General features: G+C 43.4%; 1 protein-coding gene across 1 annotated transcript in view; it reads right to left on the reverse strand.

The window, feature by feature from the left end:
- The window catches only part of RLBP1 (retinaldehyde binding protein 1), a 215,994-nt gene that overhangs the window by 185,354 nt on the left and 9,491 nt on the right, over nt 1-21,149 (reverse strand). The window contains exon 2 of the mRNA XM_086958978.1: nt 4,352-4,391. Coding sequence (XP_086815104.1) covers nt 4,352-4,363 — 12 coding nt within the window. The 5' untranslated portion in view covers nt 4,364-4,391. The remainder of the gene's footprint in view (nt 1-4,351; nt 4,392-21,149) is intronic.

The following is a 21,149-nucleotide window of genomic DNA, read 5'->3' on the forward strand; positions in this document are numbered from 1 at the left end:
ACCAGCAGGGGGAAATGAAATGAATGAAATTAATTAAATTAATGAAATGAAATTAGATTTATAAAGCGCAAGGCTGCCCGGAAGCGTCCCAGTGCTATAGAACAAAAGACATCTGAGAAGGGCCCTAGTCTTTAGGAGTACTGGGGAAACAGAAACGTTTTGAGGAGCTTTCGAAACCTCAGGTAGCTTGGTTCGGTTCGAATACTGACAGGGAGGGCATTCCATAAGGCTGCCGTGTTGACTGAGAATCGGCGCCCCCCTGTCCGGACCTTCTTGACTCTCTGGACTATGACCTAATTTCGTAGTCCAAGCGCAGGGACCTGGCCGCTTTGTAACGGCGAACAAGACTCCCTCGAATAGGGGGCCCCTTACCCTGTAAAGATTTATGGGCGATACACAGGGACTTGAATTTAATCCTCTCCCGTATTGGCAGCCAGTGAAGGGCCCTGAGTGCAGGTTTGGCAGAGGATCTAGAAGATGTACCAGTAAGCAGCATAGCCGCCGAATTCTGGATGCGTTGAAGGGTATTAATGGTCGCTTCTGGGGCTGCCAAGAAAAGGGCATTGCTATAGTCTAGTCTAGACAAGATTAACCCCTGGATGAGCAGCTTCCTCAACTGCGCTGGTAGTTAAGGAAGGATCTTACGGGCTGACTGAAGTAGGCCTACGCATATACCAGCTGTCTTTTTTGCTTGAGTCCTAAATGAAACGTACTGCTCAAGCCATACTCCCAAAATTTTAAGTTCGTTCTTTGGGGTAGGAAATGCCCCCAGGCAGTGCCGGCCATCCACTACCTGTGCAATGAGACAGCCCATCACCAGACCAGGCTTCCCCTCTGGAAGTCAGCTTCCATGACTTAAGAGTGGTTCCAAACGTTCGGCCCGGGAACTTCACCCAACAGAGGGCCAAGAGAGAGACTCCCACAGCAGCAGAAGGGAGGTTGCTTTACCACTGGTTCTCCTGGATAGGGCCATGCACCTCTTGAAACCCTAGCCAGCCTACATGGGCTCAGGCCTCCAGGTATCTGGCAATGAGTGAGAGATCGCCCCACCTACACATCAGCCTGCCTACACTCACCAGGGCCAGTGGGAGCCAGGGTTCAACCACTTCTCGTCGTGCCGAGAGACAGGAGCTGGGATAGGCAGTAGCTTGTCTCGTACCATTGAAGGATGACAGGACATACATCCAAATGTATTGTTACCTTTTCAGGGCCTGAGGTTATTTAGAGTCACCAAAGCAGCTGGGGAGCCCCAATTGGTCCTAAAAGCATGCATCCTTGACGTCAGTGGTCGTCGCCACGTATTAGTTCTAGAATTACAACACATATCCAACTAACAGATGCAGTGATCAAAAGAACGGCAACTCATTTAATGAACCATTAGCATATGCTACGGGCGGGATCAACCAGGCAGCCCTTGCTGGACGAAAGCAGGAGTTGTGTGCCAACTTTGAACCAAACTTCACACTTCTTGCGAGCCTCCTGAGTGAGTCCCTGCTTACCTGCACTGGGCTGGGGAAAAAAACGGGCAGTCACATGGGTACCTGTGAACCCAGCCAGCTCCAAGGCAATGGAAGGGAGAAATGAGCCGGACCACAGCATGAGTGAGAGGTGCTGGCCTGGGCTGCTGGGACACTCACAGAACAGTCGTTCCAAGCTGCAATGGAAATTTACTGGGTGGAGAAGGCCAACGAACAGGCACAGAGGGCCCAGACCGCTAGGTTAGAGCTTTTCACCCAGCCAAGCAGGGAAGCCCTGCCCGGCCCTGTGGAACCCCATCATAGTGACATAGCAGGTCAAAGAATGGAGCCCAGGACCACAGGCCTCCACCCCCGGGCCAGCTGGAGCTCTGACTCAGAGCCCAGTCAGAGCTTCTTAAGCCTGACAAGAGAGACATACATGGGCATGCGGAATTTGATTCCCATGCACTTTGGGACATGGTGGTTTAGAAAATGTAGCCCAGGGTCAGGAGCTTCCACCCCCAGGCAAGCTGCTGCTTTGACCCAGAGCCTGGTCAGAGATTCTGAACCCGGGCAGAATCCACAGAGGCCTTTTAGGGCCTGTGGAGCACTGTCCCAGGTTCCAAGCGACACAACGGGCTGAGGAAGGAAGCCCAGGTCTGGGGTCTTCCCACCTCAGGGCTAACCAGAGCTCTGATATGGGATCCGTTCAGACCTTTTTCAACTGCCAAAGCAGGGGAGTCCTTGTTGAGCCTGCAGGACCCTGTCCTGCACTCCAATCGACAATGTGGGAGGTGGAAAAGAGCCCAGAACCGGGGTCTTCCACCCCAGACCCTCTGGAGCTCTGACTGGGGCCTGGTCAAAGCTTCCTAACTCAGACAGACAGAGAAAGCCTTCCCAGGCAATTAGGGCCATGCCCCTGGCACTTTGAGAAACAGTGGGCCGTAAAATGGAGCCAAATGAATAGTTATCTACAAAGGTACACACTTCCCTGTTCAAATTGGACATGCATCCCATCAGAGGGGTAGATGGCTGATACCTGATATCTTTGTCGATTTTTTAGGGGGGTGCACTTCTGATGGGATGCATGACAAATTTGAATGGAGAAGTGTGCACCTTTGTAGATAATTGGAGATCCTATTCATTTGGTATCAATTGGCACAGCAATATGGTTGTGACTGATTGGTGCAAGACAATACCTTTTAAACAATTGGAATAAGGTGATAGTGCCAGGGGGCCGGGCAGGGGGGGTTAAATCTGGCATAATGTACAATGCATAAGTGATCTCCTGGGAGAATGGTTTGAGTACCACTGAGATATTGGCTGCACTGAGACTTTTATATTATTGGTTGTATACAGCGGAGTAACTGTTATTACTCTTTAAATGCAGATTTTTTAACCTTTTCAATTAGAATTTTCATGAGAGAATGTGTATTTATCGTTTTTTCCCCTGAAGACGGTGGCAACACATTATAAGATCCACCGAAACGCGTTGACTTATTTTGTATATGGAAGATCCGCTACATGTTGTAATATGGTAGATAACTATACCTGTGGAACACAACATATTACTCTATGTTTAAAGTGGGCCAGCAACAGTGGAATTGATTGAAGTGTACTCTCTTGTGTATTCGCCTCTTTTTTTATTTATTTTTGTGCTGATTTTTCACACCGCAATGTGGGGTGGTGGATTGATTCTTGTATAAATGGCACTCTGTATTATGAAAACTCTCATTTTATATATTGCATGTTTTTAATGTTTGAAAACATCACTGCACACTAATTGATATGAACATATGTTAAAATAATGTATTTCTGTATGCCATTCTGTTTATAAAATTAAAGCTTGGTGCAAACTCAATGTGGAAGTGGTACCATTGGATGACTGATTGCAAGTACCTGGGTTTGAAAGAAGAGTCTTGCTTGTTGGTCAAAAGTTTCATATATGTCTGTTTTTTCCCAAGGGGAGAATTGTCCTTATTATTTTTGCATGAAAAACTCATTTTCAACTTCCACAAGTGTTTTCTTTCACAGTCATCTTAAATGTTATTGTTCAATGTTCATAATATCATATCCTAACCAGACCTTCGGCTCTATTCCAGCAAAAAGCCTGACTTCTTGTAAACAGAACACTTTGCATGGGATAGTGTTATGCATTTCTGCCGCCTTACTAGTGAATACATCAATGTGAATGTATCATAATGCACTGTTTCTGAGGTAAGAGCCCATTTCAGGACCATTTGATCCATGTTGAGAATGTCATCCCCAGACTATCTGCCACTTTTGGCTCACTGACTTAAAATCATTTAATACAACCCTGTACAAATTGTACATGATTAACCAACCGAAATAAACAGGTAGGGTTTTCTTTAGAAAAACAGCAGCCTCAAAAAGAGGGCTTTTGGGTTTCAGTTAGGTCTAGTTATCTGATTAAGCAGGTGGGAAGACTGACAAGCCGCCACTGAATTAGTAAAAATCAATTGAACCCCATTCTGATGTTAAATTTAACTCTCGAGACAATATATTGAGAATGAATTTAAACATTTTGCAAACCGGTCCATCCAGCACCGTGACTTTGCATAGTATTCTTTCACCTGAATGCAAATTAAGAAATAAACAATTTATTTTTGTAATATCAGATTTGTTTTTGCCACTACTAAACTTAATTAGTTTTCATGAGCAATCATTCTGTAAAAAAACACAATTTTATAATGTTTTGTGATGAAATAGTAGAGACGCAGGGTGAACGTCTGTATAAGCGACAAAACACAAATCTGTAGCAATTAATTTGTCTGTTTCACTTGCGTGTGAAAGTAATTTACTCACTGCCCTTTAAACAAAATATATACCATAAGATAGCTGACAGTTACACATCATATATATATCATACTCACAATTTCGGACATGCTGCTTTCAAAATTTCCACTCTACAAACTGTGAACAAAAGGGAGAAAAAAGTTTTAAATCGTGGTCCTTGACTTACTGAATTTCTACCTCTATTTCCTGCCTCCTCCCACCCAACATTGAACACGATCATGTCAAATGTCCATGTCTTTTTATGGGTCTTGCTACACAGTTTCAATTGCTTGTCTTAGACAGCACTGCATACATTGTTACATTGAGTAGAATTTGGATCCTGCTACTTGCTCCCACTATATCTCCATATACAGCAAACTCCCACACGCTTCCTCACTCTCCCAATCTATCCCACCCCCATCTCTCTCCTCTCACTCCCCCCCCCCTGAGTGTCCAGCATGAAGCACAGCTGCAGCTCGGTGTTGCTCTCTCTCTGTCTACCCTCCCATGGCTCTTTCTACCATATCCCCTGGTTTTTCTCCCTTTTAATGCCCCTCTCCTGCTGCCCCTCGTCTACAACCCCTCTTCCATTCCACACTGATCATTTCAATCAGAGGCTTTTGAAATTGCACCAGCAATGGCACAGCCAATATTGGTGACCGGCCATCTTGAAAGTGACGACCCGGTCTTGAGTGAAGCAAAGTGAGGAAAAACAAAATGGTGGACATCTTAAAAGAACAAAAAATCAAAAGAGAAGTTTGTGAATGGTCACAAGTACATAAAATTCATACATTTGTGGATGTTCACCATCTGTGGATCCGCCCCCCCCTTAATGTGGGGTTAACTACTGAATAATTGTATGCAGAGATGGCATGCAAGATTTTATACCTAAGTATCCTTTTTGAAGTACCTGACAGGCATAAACACAGTCCTTTTCAGTAAACTTGGTTTTGTGAATGAGGGCTGATGAGCCCATATCTCTGCATAGTCAGCAATTGCACTGAAGTCTTGCTCATGCAGAGTAGAGAGACAAGATCCGGGCATTTTAAATATATAATTTATCAAAACTAATATATGTCTATGGGTTAATTTATGTTAAACTATTTGAGAAAAAGTTCAAAAAAATATTTTGTTACAGTTTTTACCGTGTAACACAGAATCAGTAATTCCTACACGTGTTAAATAGCTAACGTGTGCTATTTACTGCATGTGTAAATAGTAAATAGCACATGCCAAAAACATCAGAAAAATGCTAATTTTTAGCCATTGGAAGTTTCTGGAGTGACAAAATGAATCTCAAGTGAGTAGAAACTGTCAGGGCAGCACACAGAAGGACCTCAGGACACTCCAGAGTACAACAACAGCTCCTTCCTGTGTGGGAGTGTATGGGCAGTCATTTTCCTTGGACAAAGCACCATGAAACAAAACTATGGGCCTTTGAACCGCCAAACTCATGGTGGTGATGCGGCTTCCGCCGCAACGGTGGGCCGACTGCCCTGTTACAAGTAGGGCGGTCAAACCACCATAGGACCGCTGCTTGCAGTGGTCTTTAGGCCGAAATATGCTTTCCGATTTTCCTCCCCGCCTCAAAAGTATGGCGGTGAGGAAACAAAGGGGGCCCTGCAGGACCACTTTGTGCCTCTGGGCCTAGGGGTACATGCTTGAGGGCACATGGTGTCCCCCCTGTGTGCATGCGCCCCCAGTTTCTGCAGGGCATGGACTTGACAGCCCTAGCCCTACAGGAACTTGCTTTGGCATTCCCATTACAGTGCCATTTTTATAAGCACCACCGTGAGACCTCCAAAGAACCACCCGCCAGTGAGGAAAAACGTAAAAATCTGGTGAGCAGTGCTCACACAGGTTTGGTCGTGAGGGAGCGGGTGGTCCCACTCCCACACCGCCAAACTCTTAATAAGGCCCAAAGAGAATCCTTTCCCATCCTCTGATATCACACAGTCATCACAAGCAGAAATCTGTCAAACTCTTCCATTATGGACCTCAGCAGGGAAAGAAAGTACAATTTTAGGGTTCCTGAGCTAAAATCCTGGCCAAGAAGGTGGTAAGACAACACGATCGTCTAATGTGCCATCTCATGCTGAAGACGCCACTAAGAACAAGCAAGAACATGTTTGTGGAAGGAGATAACCATCAAAATCAATTTTGCATTAACCTGTCAACATGATGATAAATAAACATTAAAAATCGGTTTCAAAACCTGGAATGCTAGATACTTAAGCGAGTTGCCAAGCAAGCCGAAGCAATAAAGCATGGCAACTGTTTGTAATTCTCCTCCTCAATTCTACCTTAAGCTTTGGGAGAACAAAATAGGACCACCTTCAACATTTCTAGAATAGAAGATATGAAAGGTCTAGAAGTCAGAGGAATCAAAGGTACGAGGCATGGCAGGTGCAATAGAAATCTATGCAGCTGTTAAAAAGTTCACTTGGCTGAGAATCATCATCATTATTCAGAGTGACCGATGTAATTTGTTACACATATTGTCATTTACCATTTCTTATCAATATACATGCTGCCTAAAATACTACCTACATGCTAAAATAGTACCTAAAAATATTTTATAATAAAATACCATTTATTTGTAAATGTTTATATATTTTTGAAAAGTCTGAATAAATACATTTATTTTATTATTATTTGCTGTGGGGTTTTAGTTTAAGACCGTGCCTCAATCATTTTCTATGAGATAGTGTTACAGTATCAATGGTTAGCCATGTGTGGTGCTGGATGTAGTAATATCCTTTTTGGCAAAACTAGTAAATTTACTGCAAAGTGTCAAAGTAAATTTACACATGTAGATTTACTCATTGTGAATAGGCCCCACATTATATTATATTATATTACATTTGATAACAGCCGTTCTTGCATAGCACACCACACATCATCTGGCATGCCCAGCTTCCTCTACAAGTTATGAGATAGTGCTACTATTACTCAGTTTCTTAAAGGATAATATCCTGGTGTGGTATAATTTTATCTTAGTCAGAATGCACAGTTTAACCTCTGGATTTGGGGGATCACACTTAAATATGAATTACCTTGCAGTAATGATGCTAGATTAACATTCCTCAAATATGCAGTAGCACGATTGCCATAGATTTTTCACAATACTATGAAATCGGGGGTGTTCGAAATAAGTTTACCAGCCAAAAGGTTCCAGTGACGGAGTAAGCGAATCATTTGAGGATCCACACCCATAGAGTGCATCATCTGCCGTAATTTAGTATGGTTAACACAGCCGAATGCACTACTAAGGTCCATTAATGCCAGGAATAAAAAGCCTTTCTTAGTTTTTATGTACTTATTCATGCAGAGTTCCATGTTTAGGCATTGTTCTAATGTACCAAGGCCCTTCCTAAAAGCGTAATGTAATTTGGAGATAATAGAATGTCCCTCTGCCCAATTTCGTAACCTCTCCAACAGCACCCTTCCCAAACCTTTTATTGAAATGCCGAACAGGGAGTTTGGGTGATAGCATTGAGGGTCACATCTATTCCCCCTTTTGAAAACAGGTACAATTGTTGTTTCAGATCACGGGGAAGGAATTCCTCCACTTTTGACAACATTTAACACATCAATTAATATTGGGACCCAGAGAGCACAATTATCTTCAAACAAATTAACTGGAACGCTATCGGTTCCTACTGATTGACCCAAATGATTCCTGCTCTTTGCTAATTGAATTTCATCCATACTAATATTACTAATAAATTTGTTCATTGCCCGGGTGATTTCACTCTCGATAGCATCTCCAGTGTTTATATTATTGGAAAAACATTAGGGCAGTCCACTGATCTTCTGAAACCCCATGTTCCAGAGACGGGTAAGGTTTCTCCCTACATTATTGGGATTTGCATATAGACCAGAACATGCTTGAGGCTTTTAAAACACTGGCTTTAGTCAAATTGTACCATGCCTCTTCCATAATACTATGGTTACGCACTTTTAATGCATGCTTGTAATCTAATCTACGTTGGACTATTGCAGTGCAAACTTTAGGGTAGCCTTTCAACGCCTTCTTTAGTTTTTTAATATGCCTTCCTACATGTGGGATCTAACCAAGCCTTAACGCGATTACACTTTAGGATTGTAGGTTTTGTCAGTTTTACATTAAAAGCAGAACAAATAGCGTCAAATGACTTTGCTACCTCACTTGTAATATTAAAGCTTCCCTTATTCTCTGAGATCATGCCAGGGAGCTATTCCTTGGGATCAATCCCAGCACTTTTAATACAAACCCTGTCTGATCTAGCAGTGCAGAAATTGGTTACTATGGGGACATAGCTTTTACCAAGGATAACCAAACTGAGCTGTACTTTAACTATATTATGGGCGCACATATACACTAGGATGACCTTAAAGTCTCATGCCAGTGGTATTAAATTCCCTGAAATTAATATATGGTCGATAGCGCTTGTAGCTCCCTGTTCTGTAACAGTTAGCAGGATCATCTTGGAGTCAGGGAAAAATCACTTGAAAACCTCAGATTATTTGTACATAGTGTGGCATTTAGAGCACCTCGGTAAGGTGAATGAGAGAAATGAGTTTGACCATCTCCCATATCGTCTTCAGAGCCACACGCTGCCTTTGAGTGGTAAGTGCACAGGCGACAGCACCTACAGTTGACTATCACACAGTCTTCCAGGATATTCCTTACTTCATGGGCCAACCCAAACGGTCCTACTGACCATTAGCATATCCATATAGTTATTAGACTTAGCTGAGCGTCTCTGTTGGATAAAATATACATATCCACATGTATGCACTTTATAGATATGATACTTAGTTCTTGGTTTCACCCACACTATCCCACTTGTCCCTGTAACAAGCTGCTTGGAGCAGCAAAGGCTTCCAATCTGACCTTGCCTGGACAAGCTTAACAACTGTTTAGAACCAACTTAGAGGGCACTTTGCTTTTTCCTGACTTTCATGTTTGTTTTCTGATCAGGTTGTTAATTTCTGCTTACACTGTATGTCCGTATTGCAATTGGCATGGTGCCGATCTTGCATTTCTCTGTTGCCCATGTTTGGCACTTTGTCCTTTTTCAGCTCTGCTGAAGTTGCATTATTAATTGTATATATGGCCCAAAACTAAGTCATGCAGGGAAGAAGCAGACTGAAAACACCAGTGTGTGCACTGATTTCTTTCTTGTTGGCCTGCAAGCATGGGTACCAACAAATACATTTCCTTTTGTTACTGAGCAAACTGCTGTGTCTGGTGTGTTTCTTTCGTTGCTTCTGGGAGGGTGCATATGTATTTCCCTAACAGTCTCAACCTATGGAAGCCTTTGTTCTTTAATTGTTCAGTCAATTCCAAAGTAGAGGGGGTAAAGGTGGGAAAATCTGTTTAAATTATCCCTTAGGGGCATGCGGACAGGGCATGATTCACAGCAGGAACATCTGCAGATGATATGCTTGCATCCATATTAGCAATCTCCTGAGTAGCAAGATCCTGCATAAAGGAGTGAGACACTCTGTCCCTGACAAGGAATTATCATGATTGCTTACAACATGAGGTTGCTCCAGGGCAGATTGAGCACTGGGTATAACATTAAATACCGACAGAGATGCACCTGGTGGGCTTGCGTCAGTAAGCCAGGTGTGAATGTAATCATTTTATTACCCAGGCTTCTGAGCACCACATCAATGGCCTCAAGGTCTTCATACAATATCTATAGAGTCTTCCCCGAAAGAGATTTCATTCTCCCACGTAGCAAGTCTGGTAAAGCATTTATATCCAACGAGGACACATCCGCTGATGGTTTGGGTAAAGGTTCTTGGGGCTTTCTAGGCCGTACCGCTCCTGACTTTTTTCTGCTGCTTTGGATCAGGCTCAGTGTTTTAGGTTGAGGACTAAAGTGGAGAATGGGGACTAATGGGCTCTTTAGAGGGACAAACATCATGGATCTGCCCTGGAAGGGTTGTATTATGAAATCATGCATTCAATTTCCACCCATGAATTACCACACCGTCTATACTAAACATTTACGTTGTGAAAATTCTGTAGGTACGTCTTAAATAAAATCTCATAAATCCCAGTGGTCATATTAATCGCTGAGGAGATCAAAGAAAATTAATTTAGAAGTTGATGGCCACCCTGTCATTAAGTGTGCATTCAATCACTGACTGTTATTTGCCCAACAGTAGCCAATGGGCGTCCTTCTTCACAACAGCAGAAAATTTTCAACAACCAGTAAACACGGTACAGAGTTTGAGAACTGAGGGTGAAAGCCAGGACAAAACCCACACGTCAAACTGGGAGTGAGGAGCGGAGTGACACCGCCCCTGTTCCGCAGCCATGACTCGACTCCTCTGCCTCCTGTGCTACGGGTGGAGTCTCAGGAACCCCTGGGTAAGTTTTAAGGAAACTATACCCGCCCCTATTTTCAGGTGGAAACTGTTGCTGCTGGTTTCTGTTACTGGTATGTTTCCCAGAAAGTGTTCCTGTTTAGCCCTAATTACGAGTATCCCTTTATTGTGTAATTCTAGTTCCTCTGAAATGCTGTGACCACATTTGATAAGAAAAAGTAGCCCATTACTACTAATCGGTTCTATGACGGAACCAAAACAAAAACACTAAGACATGAGCATGACAACTAAAAAACACCCATAAACACTAAGAAACTAGTGCAGCACCGAAAAACTAACCCTAAACACAAGCACAACATCTAAAAACTAATCCTAAACACTAGGGCCTAGATGTAGGTAATTCTATTTTACCACTTCTTAAATACCGAATTTTACCGATTCGGTATTTAAGAAGTGGTAAAATAGAGGGGGGGATGTAGGTATTACAGATTCTGTAAATACCGAATCGTTAAGATTCGGTATTTACCGATTCTGTAAATACCGATTCGGTAATATGGGCATTGAAGCCCATAGGAATCAATGGGCAATACCGAATCGGTATTTACTGAATCGGTAAATACCGATTCCAGCAAGGGTGCAGGGGATGTCACTTTGACACCCTCTAGCACCCCAAATACAGGCATGTGTGCCATGTGGCACACAGACATGCCCTAAGGGCATGTCTGTCTATCACATGGCATAGGTGTGCATGCACACATGTGCATGCACACCAGGATTCGGTATTTTACCACCCAATTGGATTGGGTGGTAAAATACAGAATCTGAAAGGCCTTTGGGTCTCAGAAGAGTCCCACCTACATCTGGGTTTTACCGAATCGGTAAAATTACCGATTCGGTATTTTACAGAATCAGTAAATTTACCGATTCAGTAAATTTACCGAATCTGTAAAATGATGCCCCTACATCCCAATCACCAAATACCGGTCGGTAACGGCCAAATTCGGCCGTTACCGACCGGTATTTGGGCTCCTACATCTGGCCCTAAGACATGAGCACAGCACCTAAAAAACAACCCTAAAAAGTAAGACATGAGCGCCAAACCTAAAGACCAATACTAAACCCTAAACACCAGGACATGAGCCCGGCAGAATGCCATTACCATGCATATGCCTTTCTCTTTTTATACGTGGTAAAAGTATGCCTGCTAAATAAAGGCCTGCATGCTAAAGGTATGCATGTTAAAGCCACTTGCATGGTAATGGCCTTGTGGTAACAGTCATGTGTGGTTATGACCGCATTGTAATGCCACCCCCTCCCCCCCTGAAGCTTCCTTTACCATTGAAACTTTGATTAATTTTGGGACCAGGGATCAAAGAAGGGGGGCCCAACCCAGCCTAGTCTGGTCTGGCCACGAGCGGGCACAGATGTGTCCGCTCCTGGCCCAGGGTGTGTCTAGCACCAGGGAGAAGTCCGACCATTATAAGTGCTGCGGACGTGTTGCTCCTACTCCTGCCCCACAACCAGTAGCGGAGAGTTGGGGGGCTTGTGGTCCTTAGACATGAGTGTCCTGTGTTTTGGCGGAAGTAAAGCACTATATGCGTTGGGGCCGTGTTGCTCCTCTTTCTGACCTAACCACCAGCAGCAGTGAGTTGTGTGTCTTCTGGACCTTGGCTGTGCGCATGCTGCACCGTGAAAGAAGTCAGAGTGATATAAGTGCTTGGGCCGTGTTGATCCTCCTCCTGCCCCCACCACCAGCAGCAGTGAGTTTGGGCCTTGTAGTACTTGGACGTGCGCATCCCAGGTTGCTCAGTTGGCAAAAATTATAGTGCTTTTTGCTTCAGTTTTTTTCTGTAGCGCAGACATCTTTGTGTGGCAGAGATTGAAGCAAACACTAAGGGCCACCAGACTCATGGGAATGGAATGGAGTGGTGTGGTCCTGGCACTGCTGCATCAGGGGCCCGGCCACCCTTTAAGGACTTCAGCTCCATTGCAACCGCGCAGCCACCAGGGAACCGCTGCACCTTGGCAGTCTCGCAGTGGTCTCAGGGCTGCAATGTGCTTAGTGGTGCCCTGAGGCTCCGCCAAGCATATTACGACTTTCCTCACTGCCAGCGGTCTCATGGAGGTTCTTCCTCCATATAATTGCTGGCGTTGAAGAAAGAAAGGGGACCCTGCTCTTGCCCCTGTGCACAGGGGAGCATGAAGGGGGCACATGTTATGCACACCTCTATTTCTGCACCCCCAGTCCCTGCACAGAAATGCAAGATGGTGCATTTCTTCCTGTACAAGAATGTGCACAGGCAGTACCGCTGCAGTGCTGTTTCTGGCTCACAATGAGCCTTTTGAACAGCACCGCAGTGATACTGCCGCCCACCCGCCAGACTACAAAAAAATGTGTCATCTGGCGGGTGACGTTGACTCTTGGCGGTGTGAGGGCGTGGGGGCAAGCCGTCTGCCCTCACATTGCCAAAAGTCATAATTGGGCCTTTGATGATTTGCAGTAGAACTTCGAGTTATGGGCAATAACTAATTTCAAATGTTTGCTGATTAGGGATCTTTTAAACAAGTTAGGGAGTGAGCTTCTATCCGTCGAAAGAATCCCTCTGCTTGATACAATTCTACATTTGGTGCTAGGTGGCCTCGAATCATAAGAGGTCAGATGGGAGAAAGACTGGTGACACATGGTATAGGTATTCAGGCCTCAATAGAGGTAGGTATGAAGGTGCCACTCACTGCTAGCTTGGGAACCCAACACTACAAAACTATATTTAATCTGTATTTTACACCTGTCAATCTGTTCAGCTGGGTAAAGGAATGGACAATAAGTGCCCCTGCTGTGGGAAAGCGCCTGCAGATATGGTTCATATGGTGTGTGAGTGTGGAAAGTTGCAGGCATTTAAAGAGGGGATTGAGGCATTTTGGATGAAGGTATTTTTAAGATCCCTGCTTTGTCTCCTCCCAAAACTAAATGTGACAATGTAATAGGTGTCATGAATTAGCCTCATGATATATGGTGGAGGGTGATTTGGGTCAATACATTTGGATCTATGTCGGAAGGAAATGTGTACTTCCATTAATATTCAACTGATGATGTATGGCTAAGCACTGCTTTGAATGCTTTGCTATAATGTTAAATCAGTGCAGTATGTATTTCTATGAGGTGCTAGTTTTTGGCAATGAAAAAAAAGAAAGTAATCAGGCAAAGGTTAGGATTTGTTTTCATGATGCTTTACTCATAAAGCATGATTTTTGTGATTCGGTATAAATCCATTCAGCCATTTTCAAGACAGTGTTTAATGAGATGCTTAGGTAAGGTTTCAAGGGGTTAGAAATTAGGTATATTTGTGCACTTTGTCCTGCTGGGGTCCCACAGTACTTAAAATTAAAAAAAGAGGGCCTTATGATTTACTGAGAAAGCTTTTTCTCCAATTGGCTATTTTAGTACCACAGGATTGGTCTGGCCCTCTGCGTTCTAATTGCCATTCTAATTGTCTGGCAGCAACCGAGCAGAAAATATTTTGGCCGCCATTACAGAACTCGAAGATTCAGTTCCTGTGCCCTGAAAAAATGTAGATATAAGGTATAAGGGGGCTGGATAGAGAAACCAATGATACCCATGCACTTGTACCGGGAAACCAGAGGCCCCCTCAGGGGCCAAAATAAATTAAAATATTTTTTTAATTTCACTGGTACAGCTGGTGGCCCTCCCATGAAATACTGCTTTACTCCTCTGGGACTCCTGCTGGAGAGGCTGCAGAAGCTTCTACCGCATTGGGGGGTTTGGGTGCCAGCGGTAAGTAGGTACCATGACAGGATTGGGTGCCATCCCTGGCTGGAGGCATGCTTGTGCAGCCAACTACTGGTGCACACAGAGTTGGATGGATGCAGGTGTTTTGGCATGGGGCTGTGACGGAGGCCAGGTCCTGGCACCAACCCCCTGGTGTGCATAGCCAAAGGGCGTGCACAGTGGTGGGTTGAATTCCTACAGAGGATTGGAGCACATCCCTGAGTCAAGACCATGGGGCTGAAGGCTGTGTGCATTGGGAGTATGGAGGCAACTTTAGGGTTAGGTGCAGGGCTTTGCCAAATGCCAGACCCTGCACACATACCCCCACACACCTATGTGCATGGCCGAGTGGAGCAGAGGGTCGGTGGCTGCTGTAAGGTTGGGCGCATGCACAGCCGGAGTGTGGACTGAATACCTTAAAATAAAACTAAAATAGACATTTACAAAAAAAAGGCCAATGTTAAAGTGACGGTAAAATGTAGTGCTGAAATGAAACAAAAACCATGTTTAAAATGATGTTTAAAAACCAAATAAACATTGAAATAAACACAGTATAATTTACTGACTTAATCACACTTGCTCTCGTGCCAAGCACTCATTAGCCCACATATTACATCGATCATGACATGTTAAATTACATCCCTGATAAAATCTCTGATGACATCTGAAATGCCATCATTGATGACATTACTGATGACACCATGGTCATGCAGCATAAGGGTACTGAGAGTAGACATGTGGGTCCATAGCATGGAAATAGTGTAAGCCCTGATGAAAAGTGTAACTGCATGTTGAAAGTTATCTGGAACCTCAGTTACAAATTCCTAAGGTTTAAGGTCCAAGTATTGCTCCATCTTATGAATTATTGTATTTATTTTAATTGCATTTGCATCAGGATTGTATGATGTAACTGTTCAGTTGTTGATTGCCCTTCATGAAATTTTGGAGGAGGCAGATGTGTCACCTTATAAATAATGCAACCTTAGAGTAACTCTGGTTTAGTAATCTGTGGTGAGAAGGGACTTGAGAGATCATAGGAAGTAATCACCTTCCTTACATCCTTATGAGGCAACACTTTTTCTAGTTCCCTAGGTGTGTTGCAAGTTCCTAATTCGTGTTCAAGCCTTCTGGTGTTTTTGTCTGGAGATCAATTATATACCTCAATTCCAGCCTTCTCAGACTTGTGACCCTATCTCCTCCCCTTGGATGTAATGGAACATGATCTAGTGCAAAAAAGGTTAAAAGATCTCTATTGCTGTTGAATTTGCCTTTAAAGTGACGAGCCACCGGTTAAGTCACAGTTCTTAATTGCCCTGGTGTGTTCCAAGATTCTTATCTTCGTTTGGTGTATCGTGCTCCCAATGTACTTGAGCCCGCAGGGACAATTTAAGAAGTACACAGTATACGGAGTGCTGCGTGTAATGAACCTTTTTATGGGTCTAGGTTTCTTTACCCCCTGGACCTCATATGTGAACCCCTTCCATGCGGCCGCGATTCTGCGCCTGTGCGGCAGAATCGCGAGTGGGCGGGTTTATGACGGCACCCAGCCGTCATCAGCACACGAGCACCGTAGTGCATGACGGATGGGGGCCGTCATCAGCATAGAAGGGGTTAAGACTCTCTTTCTTCTCATGCACGCTTTGCACTTCCCACAGGGGAAAACCCTTGTAAATCGTACCCAAATGTGACCAGTGCTGCTTTGATAAAGTGACTGGTGGTAAGGGAATTCCTTAAAGCCCTTGCTTTTCTGAAAGTTAGCATTGGTTGTGCTGGAATATCTGTTCCTATAGTAGGATCCATGTTTAGTAAATTCCATCGTGAAATGGTTCTCAATTCCTATGCCTCATCCAAGAATGTGGTTATCATTCTGAATTTGCAGTTGCTCAATCTATCTATACTTCTCTCTTTTAGCAATTCACTTCTAGGTACAAAATTAACCTTTTTAAGCGCACCACTTAGGGTCTGTTTCCCATATCCTAGTGTATAAATCTCTCAAAACATTCACCAGCAAATTTCTGAAAATCACTCTCCCTAATATTGTTCCTTTTAATGCGCAATAGTTCCCCATAAGAGATACTGTTGATCAATCTAGGCGGGTGACTGCTTGAAGTATGTAATACCGAATTGCCAGCAGTAGGCTTTCGATATAATTTGGTACATAGTTTCTGATCCACCACAAAAACTTCCAAATCCCAAAAATGCACTGTGTTTGAACTAATATCTGCACTGATCTTCAAATTCAAATCATTATTATTTAGCACCTACACATATTCAATAGCTGTCTCATTTGATCCCCTCCACACCAGGAAGAGATCATCTATATATCTGTACCATACAACTATCATGTTGGTCCAGATCTCATTCACATCAGCCCAGGCCACCTGCTCCTCCCACCAGCCCATTAGTAAATTAATGTAGCTGGGGGCAAAGCAGGTGACCATCGCTGTTCCAGATACCTGCCTAAAGAGTTGTTCCTGATACAAAAATATATTGTTATTCAGACAGAATCCTAAAAATTGCAACAGCATCTCATTGTGCTCCCTGAATTTCAGTGGTCTGTTCTTCAAAAAGTACTGCACTTCCTTTAGACCCTCCAGGTGCGATACATGTGTATAGGCTGGTGATGTCCATTACAATCATAATGTCACCTTCATGCCACTATACTTCTCCTATATGTTGTAGAAAATCCTTGGTGTCTTTGATATAGGACTTCAATTTAATCACAAATTTAGACAAGAAATGATCTACATACAATGACAGGTGTTCCAAAAGGCTACCCTGTGAGGAAATAATTGGTCTCCCCGGCGGCAATATTGCATCCTTATGTATTTTAGCTAAATGGTAAAAACTAGGTGTGACCGGATTTGAACACCTTAAAAACAGAAATTCTTCTGTCTCCAGCATGCCTTTTTCATGCCATTTCCTTAATATAACATAGTCACAGTTTGTGACGCTCAAAACATACAGATTTTTACTAACTCTTTTATAATTCACAAGATCAGGCAATTGCCATAGGGCCTCCTTATTATATGCATCATAAGTTTGAAGTATTACATTCCCGTCCTTATCTGAGGGCTTACAGACAATTCTGATGTTATCAATTGCTTGATATTGTTCTTGAGTGAAATTGCCTTTTTTGGTGCTTGTACAGTTCCTTGTTCTAAGTTTTACCAGATCCTTAATCACAGCATCCGAGAACGTATCAATAATGTGTTGAGCATCTGCGGCAAAAAGGTGGATACCAGCTTAAAAGGGGTTACTTCACTTCTTCACTGTTCTCACAAGGACTCCCAATTTCATTGCCCAAGTCCTCTAGTGCTTGTAATGCCGATAAATCATGTCCGATTAGAATATCAGTTGCTGCAGGCTGTTCTCCAGTTCTCTTCTACTGTTTGATTGAACGCAACTTGAAAAATGTATGTAACTTCAGATTTCTTGTAAATTTGAATAAATCAATTCTCGTCTGCGTGTATTCAAGTTTCATTTGAGGGCAGAAGGGGAGGCCGAGTTTCAGTACATCTTCCTCACACTGCCAATTTGTGTGGTGTCAACATGATGATGGTTAGATTTTCTCCTGTTGTTTGCATTATCGCCAATTGTTGAATTTTTTTTTTCTTTTTTTTTTTTTCTTGCTTCTGGTGACGGTAGATGGGAGGTGATCTTCATCCTTTTGTGCCATTGCCCCCCTCTTCTTGTTGGTCTCCGTGTTGAGATTCAGGAGGTTTCCCTCTGTTGCCTTTCTGCCATGACTGGCGGATGACACGGAAATCGTAGTGAAAAAGGGATTTGTTGGGTGCTGTGTTTAAGCTTCTTTTACTTTCTTCCCCAGACTGTTCAGGATCCGTTACCTCCGACTCTGAGGTATCCTGCTCACCGGTTACCTGAGTCACGGGTTTTGTCTGAAGCGCTCTTCGTGGTACATCAAATTTCTTTGCGAATGTTAGCACTCTCCCAATCATATAATCACGCTCGTCGCGTTCAAACTTTTTATTGCTTACATTGTCAGATTTTGCTTTCCCAATTTTTCAGTTGTTTTAACATTTGTGTTCTGAATTCATATTGTTTATTTTTATTATCCTCCTTCACAATCTCTGCTTCCAGTTCATCAATGGCTTTGTATGCTTTTTCCCGATCACTCCAGGCAAACTTTCTTTCATCCTAAGGAGTGGGAGTTTGGTAGCTACATACATATGTGTTCATCATTAGCGATTCTGTAGTCATGGTTATGCTTGAGATACAGCTAAAGCAGTAACTTTTGTTTTGCTTATAACTTTGGAGCTACAGCAAAAATTGCTGAACAGAGTTGCATCAAATCTAGCAAGACACTAGAACTCAACTCAGAGGACTTACTTTGCTAGGTTCAACATTAGTCACTTTAAACAAAGTGAGAGGGACCCTTATGCTCCCAACAGACTAGGGTTCAAATGGAAAAGCACAAAGAAGTGTCCTCCGGGAATCATTTTAAAGCCCTACTATTCAGCACTTCACCAATCACCATACTGAACCACAGTCATCAAACAACTAAGCATGACAGTTACTGTTTGGACTAAATGTCACAATGTGTTAGCACAAAAACCTTGAGTCTATACTTCTAAAAACACAATTAATTAAAAATGTTTCACAAAAAGAAAAAAAATATTTCATACACAGTGCTAAATATGCAATAGTAATAACACACATCACCTTCACGTGGCTACCAATAGTTTCGTACACAATGATGAAAAACAAAATAAAAACAAAACACAAGAGTTAAAAGAGACATTAATCTTTGTCATAAACGACCATATCCATCTATACAGTTTGTTCAGATGAACCCTGATGCACTGAAGTCCATCAGCATCTAGAGTAGCATCGGAGTGACAGACTTCTGGTGAACAGGTGTTAACAAGTTTCGATTGTTTATTCTGGTTGGACCATCTTTATCAAGACAATGATTATATACTGTCGATGAATAAAAACATCTACAAAAAAATACATATATTAAACAAGGAAAGATATTCTAAAAAAGTATAGACAACTGCATTACATCATAAATTGTTTCATTATTAAAAAGGGAAATAAGTGTTTGTGATACCAACACAACACTCGGCCTGATCCCAACAGTACCCCTCCTGATATTATGCATACCATTCAACAATACTTCCCAATCCCAGCCACATGACCACACTCACTCATCGAGATACAAACAAACCAAAGTGCTTATATGCAGATCAGAACTTACTTACTGATAAACCACTTTCAGTTGTGGAGAGTGTATTTAGAAAATTGCTACGTTCATCGAACTTTAGTCAAACAAGGCGAAGGCCAGCAGCCAATTCCTGCAGTGCATGTCTAAACCCCATGTTCAGGAGTACTTGGTTTGGGTGAAGAGTTGGTGCTGTGCATAGCATGGGACGAATGCTGGGCAGGGCAGATGGCTATGGCCAGGTCTTGTGGCTAACCCTTGGTGTGCAAGGATGAAGGTAATGAGCAGTGGGGCTGTTCTGGCTGTCCCCAGGTGGTTTGTGGAGGACCTTGCCTTAGGCCATATGCTGCTGCTAATACCCACTTCACACAGCTGAAAGCCTTGTATAGGAGGGTTTGGCAACTTTTACATTTGGTGTGCGAGAAATGGTTAGCATGGCTTGTGTCTCAGTTCTGAATTGTAGAGCTAACCATAAATGTTGATTTCAGGGGGTTTTGGTTAAGCTGTAGCCATACTGTACTTTCAAAGTGTTATTTTAAGTGTGTAGCTTTTTTAACATACGATTAGGTGATATAACCAAAGCCAATCATACATTCACATTAACTGTGTTTTCTGCGAAGAAAGATCGATAGCTAGATAGCTATATGTTATGTTATGTTATTCACACTTATACAGCGCACAGCTGCCCCAGCAAAGGGGCGTCCTGGCGCTTAACAAGGTACACAAAACACAACTTAGTTAAAAGCCAAAAAGAGGAAACAGCAAAGTACAAATAAAAAAGCTAGACAAATAAAATAGTCTTAATGGCGCGTCTAAACTGCAGGAGATCTTCAAGAGCCCGAGTGTGGGGGGGGAGAGAGAGTTCCACCACTTCGCCCCTAACACCCGGAAGGAGCGGCCACCGGCTCTACTCAGCCTGAAGCGCGGAACAGCTGCCAGGTTTTGGCCTAGAGATTTGAGGGTTCGCGAGGGTACATATGGTACCAACAAGTTCTCCAGTATTTGGGGGGCTGAACCCTTGAAGATTTTGAAGGCAAGGCATAGTACCTTGAATTTGATCCTCTGGTTCACAGGGAGCCAGTGGAGAGAGCGCAGCGTGTTAGAGACCGAACACTGCCTTGGCAGACCTATCACCACTCTGGCTGCAGCATTTTGAACTTGCTGCAGCCGGGTGAGTTCCGACTGATTAATCCCCGCCAAAAGCGAGCTAGCATAATCCAGCCGGGACAACACTGACGCTTGAACCACTAGTTGCCTAGTGGGTGCGTCGAAGAATTTCAAGATAGGTCTTAGACCTCTGATAATGCCGTAGCAGGTAGCCGCAACTTTCTTGTTGTGACAGATGAAACTAAGGGCCGGATCAAGCCAGACCCCTAGATTTTGTATCTCCGATGCTGGAGAGGGGGTCACACCCAATTCAGGAGGCCACCACCGGTCACCCCATAACTCCGACTGCTTGCCGACCACCATAACCTCTGTCTTTTTGGGGTTTAACTGGAGACAGTTGGAATTCATCCAGTTAGCCACTGCCCGTAGTCCGTCTCGGAACCTGGGGGCCTCCATCTCAGAGTCCCCACTCAGCGTGACCGCCAGCTGC

The sequence above is a fragment of the Lissotriton vulgaris genome, chromosome 2_1, assembly GCF_964263255.1.
Source record: "Lissotriton vulgaris chromosome 2_1, aLisVul1.2, whole genome shotgun sequence".
Classification (NCBI taxonomy): domain Eukaryota; kingdom Metazoa; phylum Chordata; class Amphibia; order Caudata; family Salamandridae; genus Lissotriton; species Lissotriton vulgaris.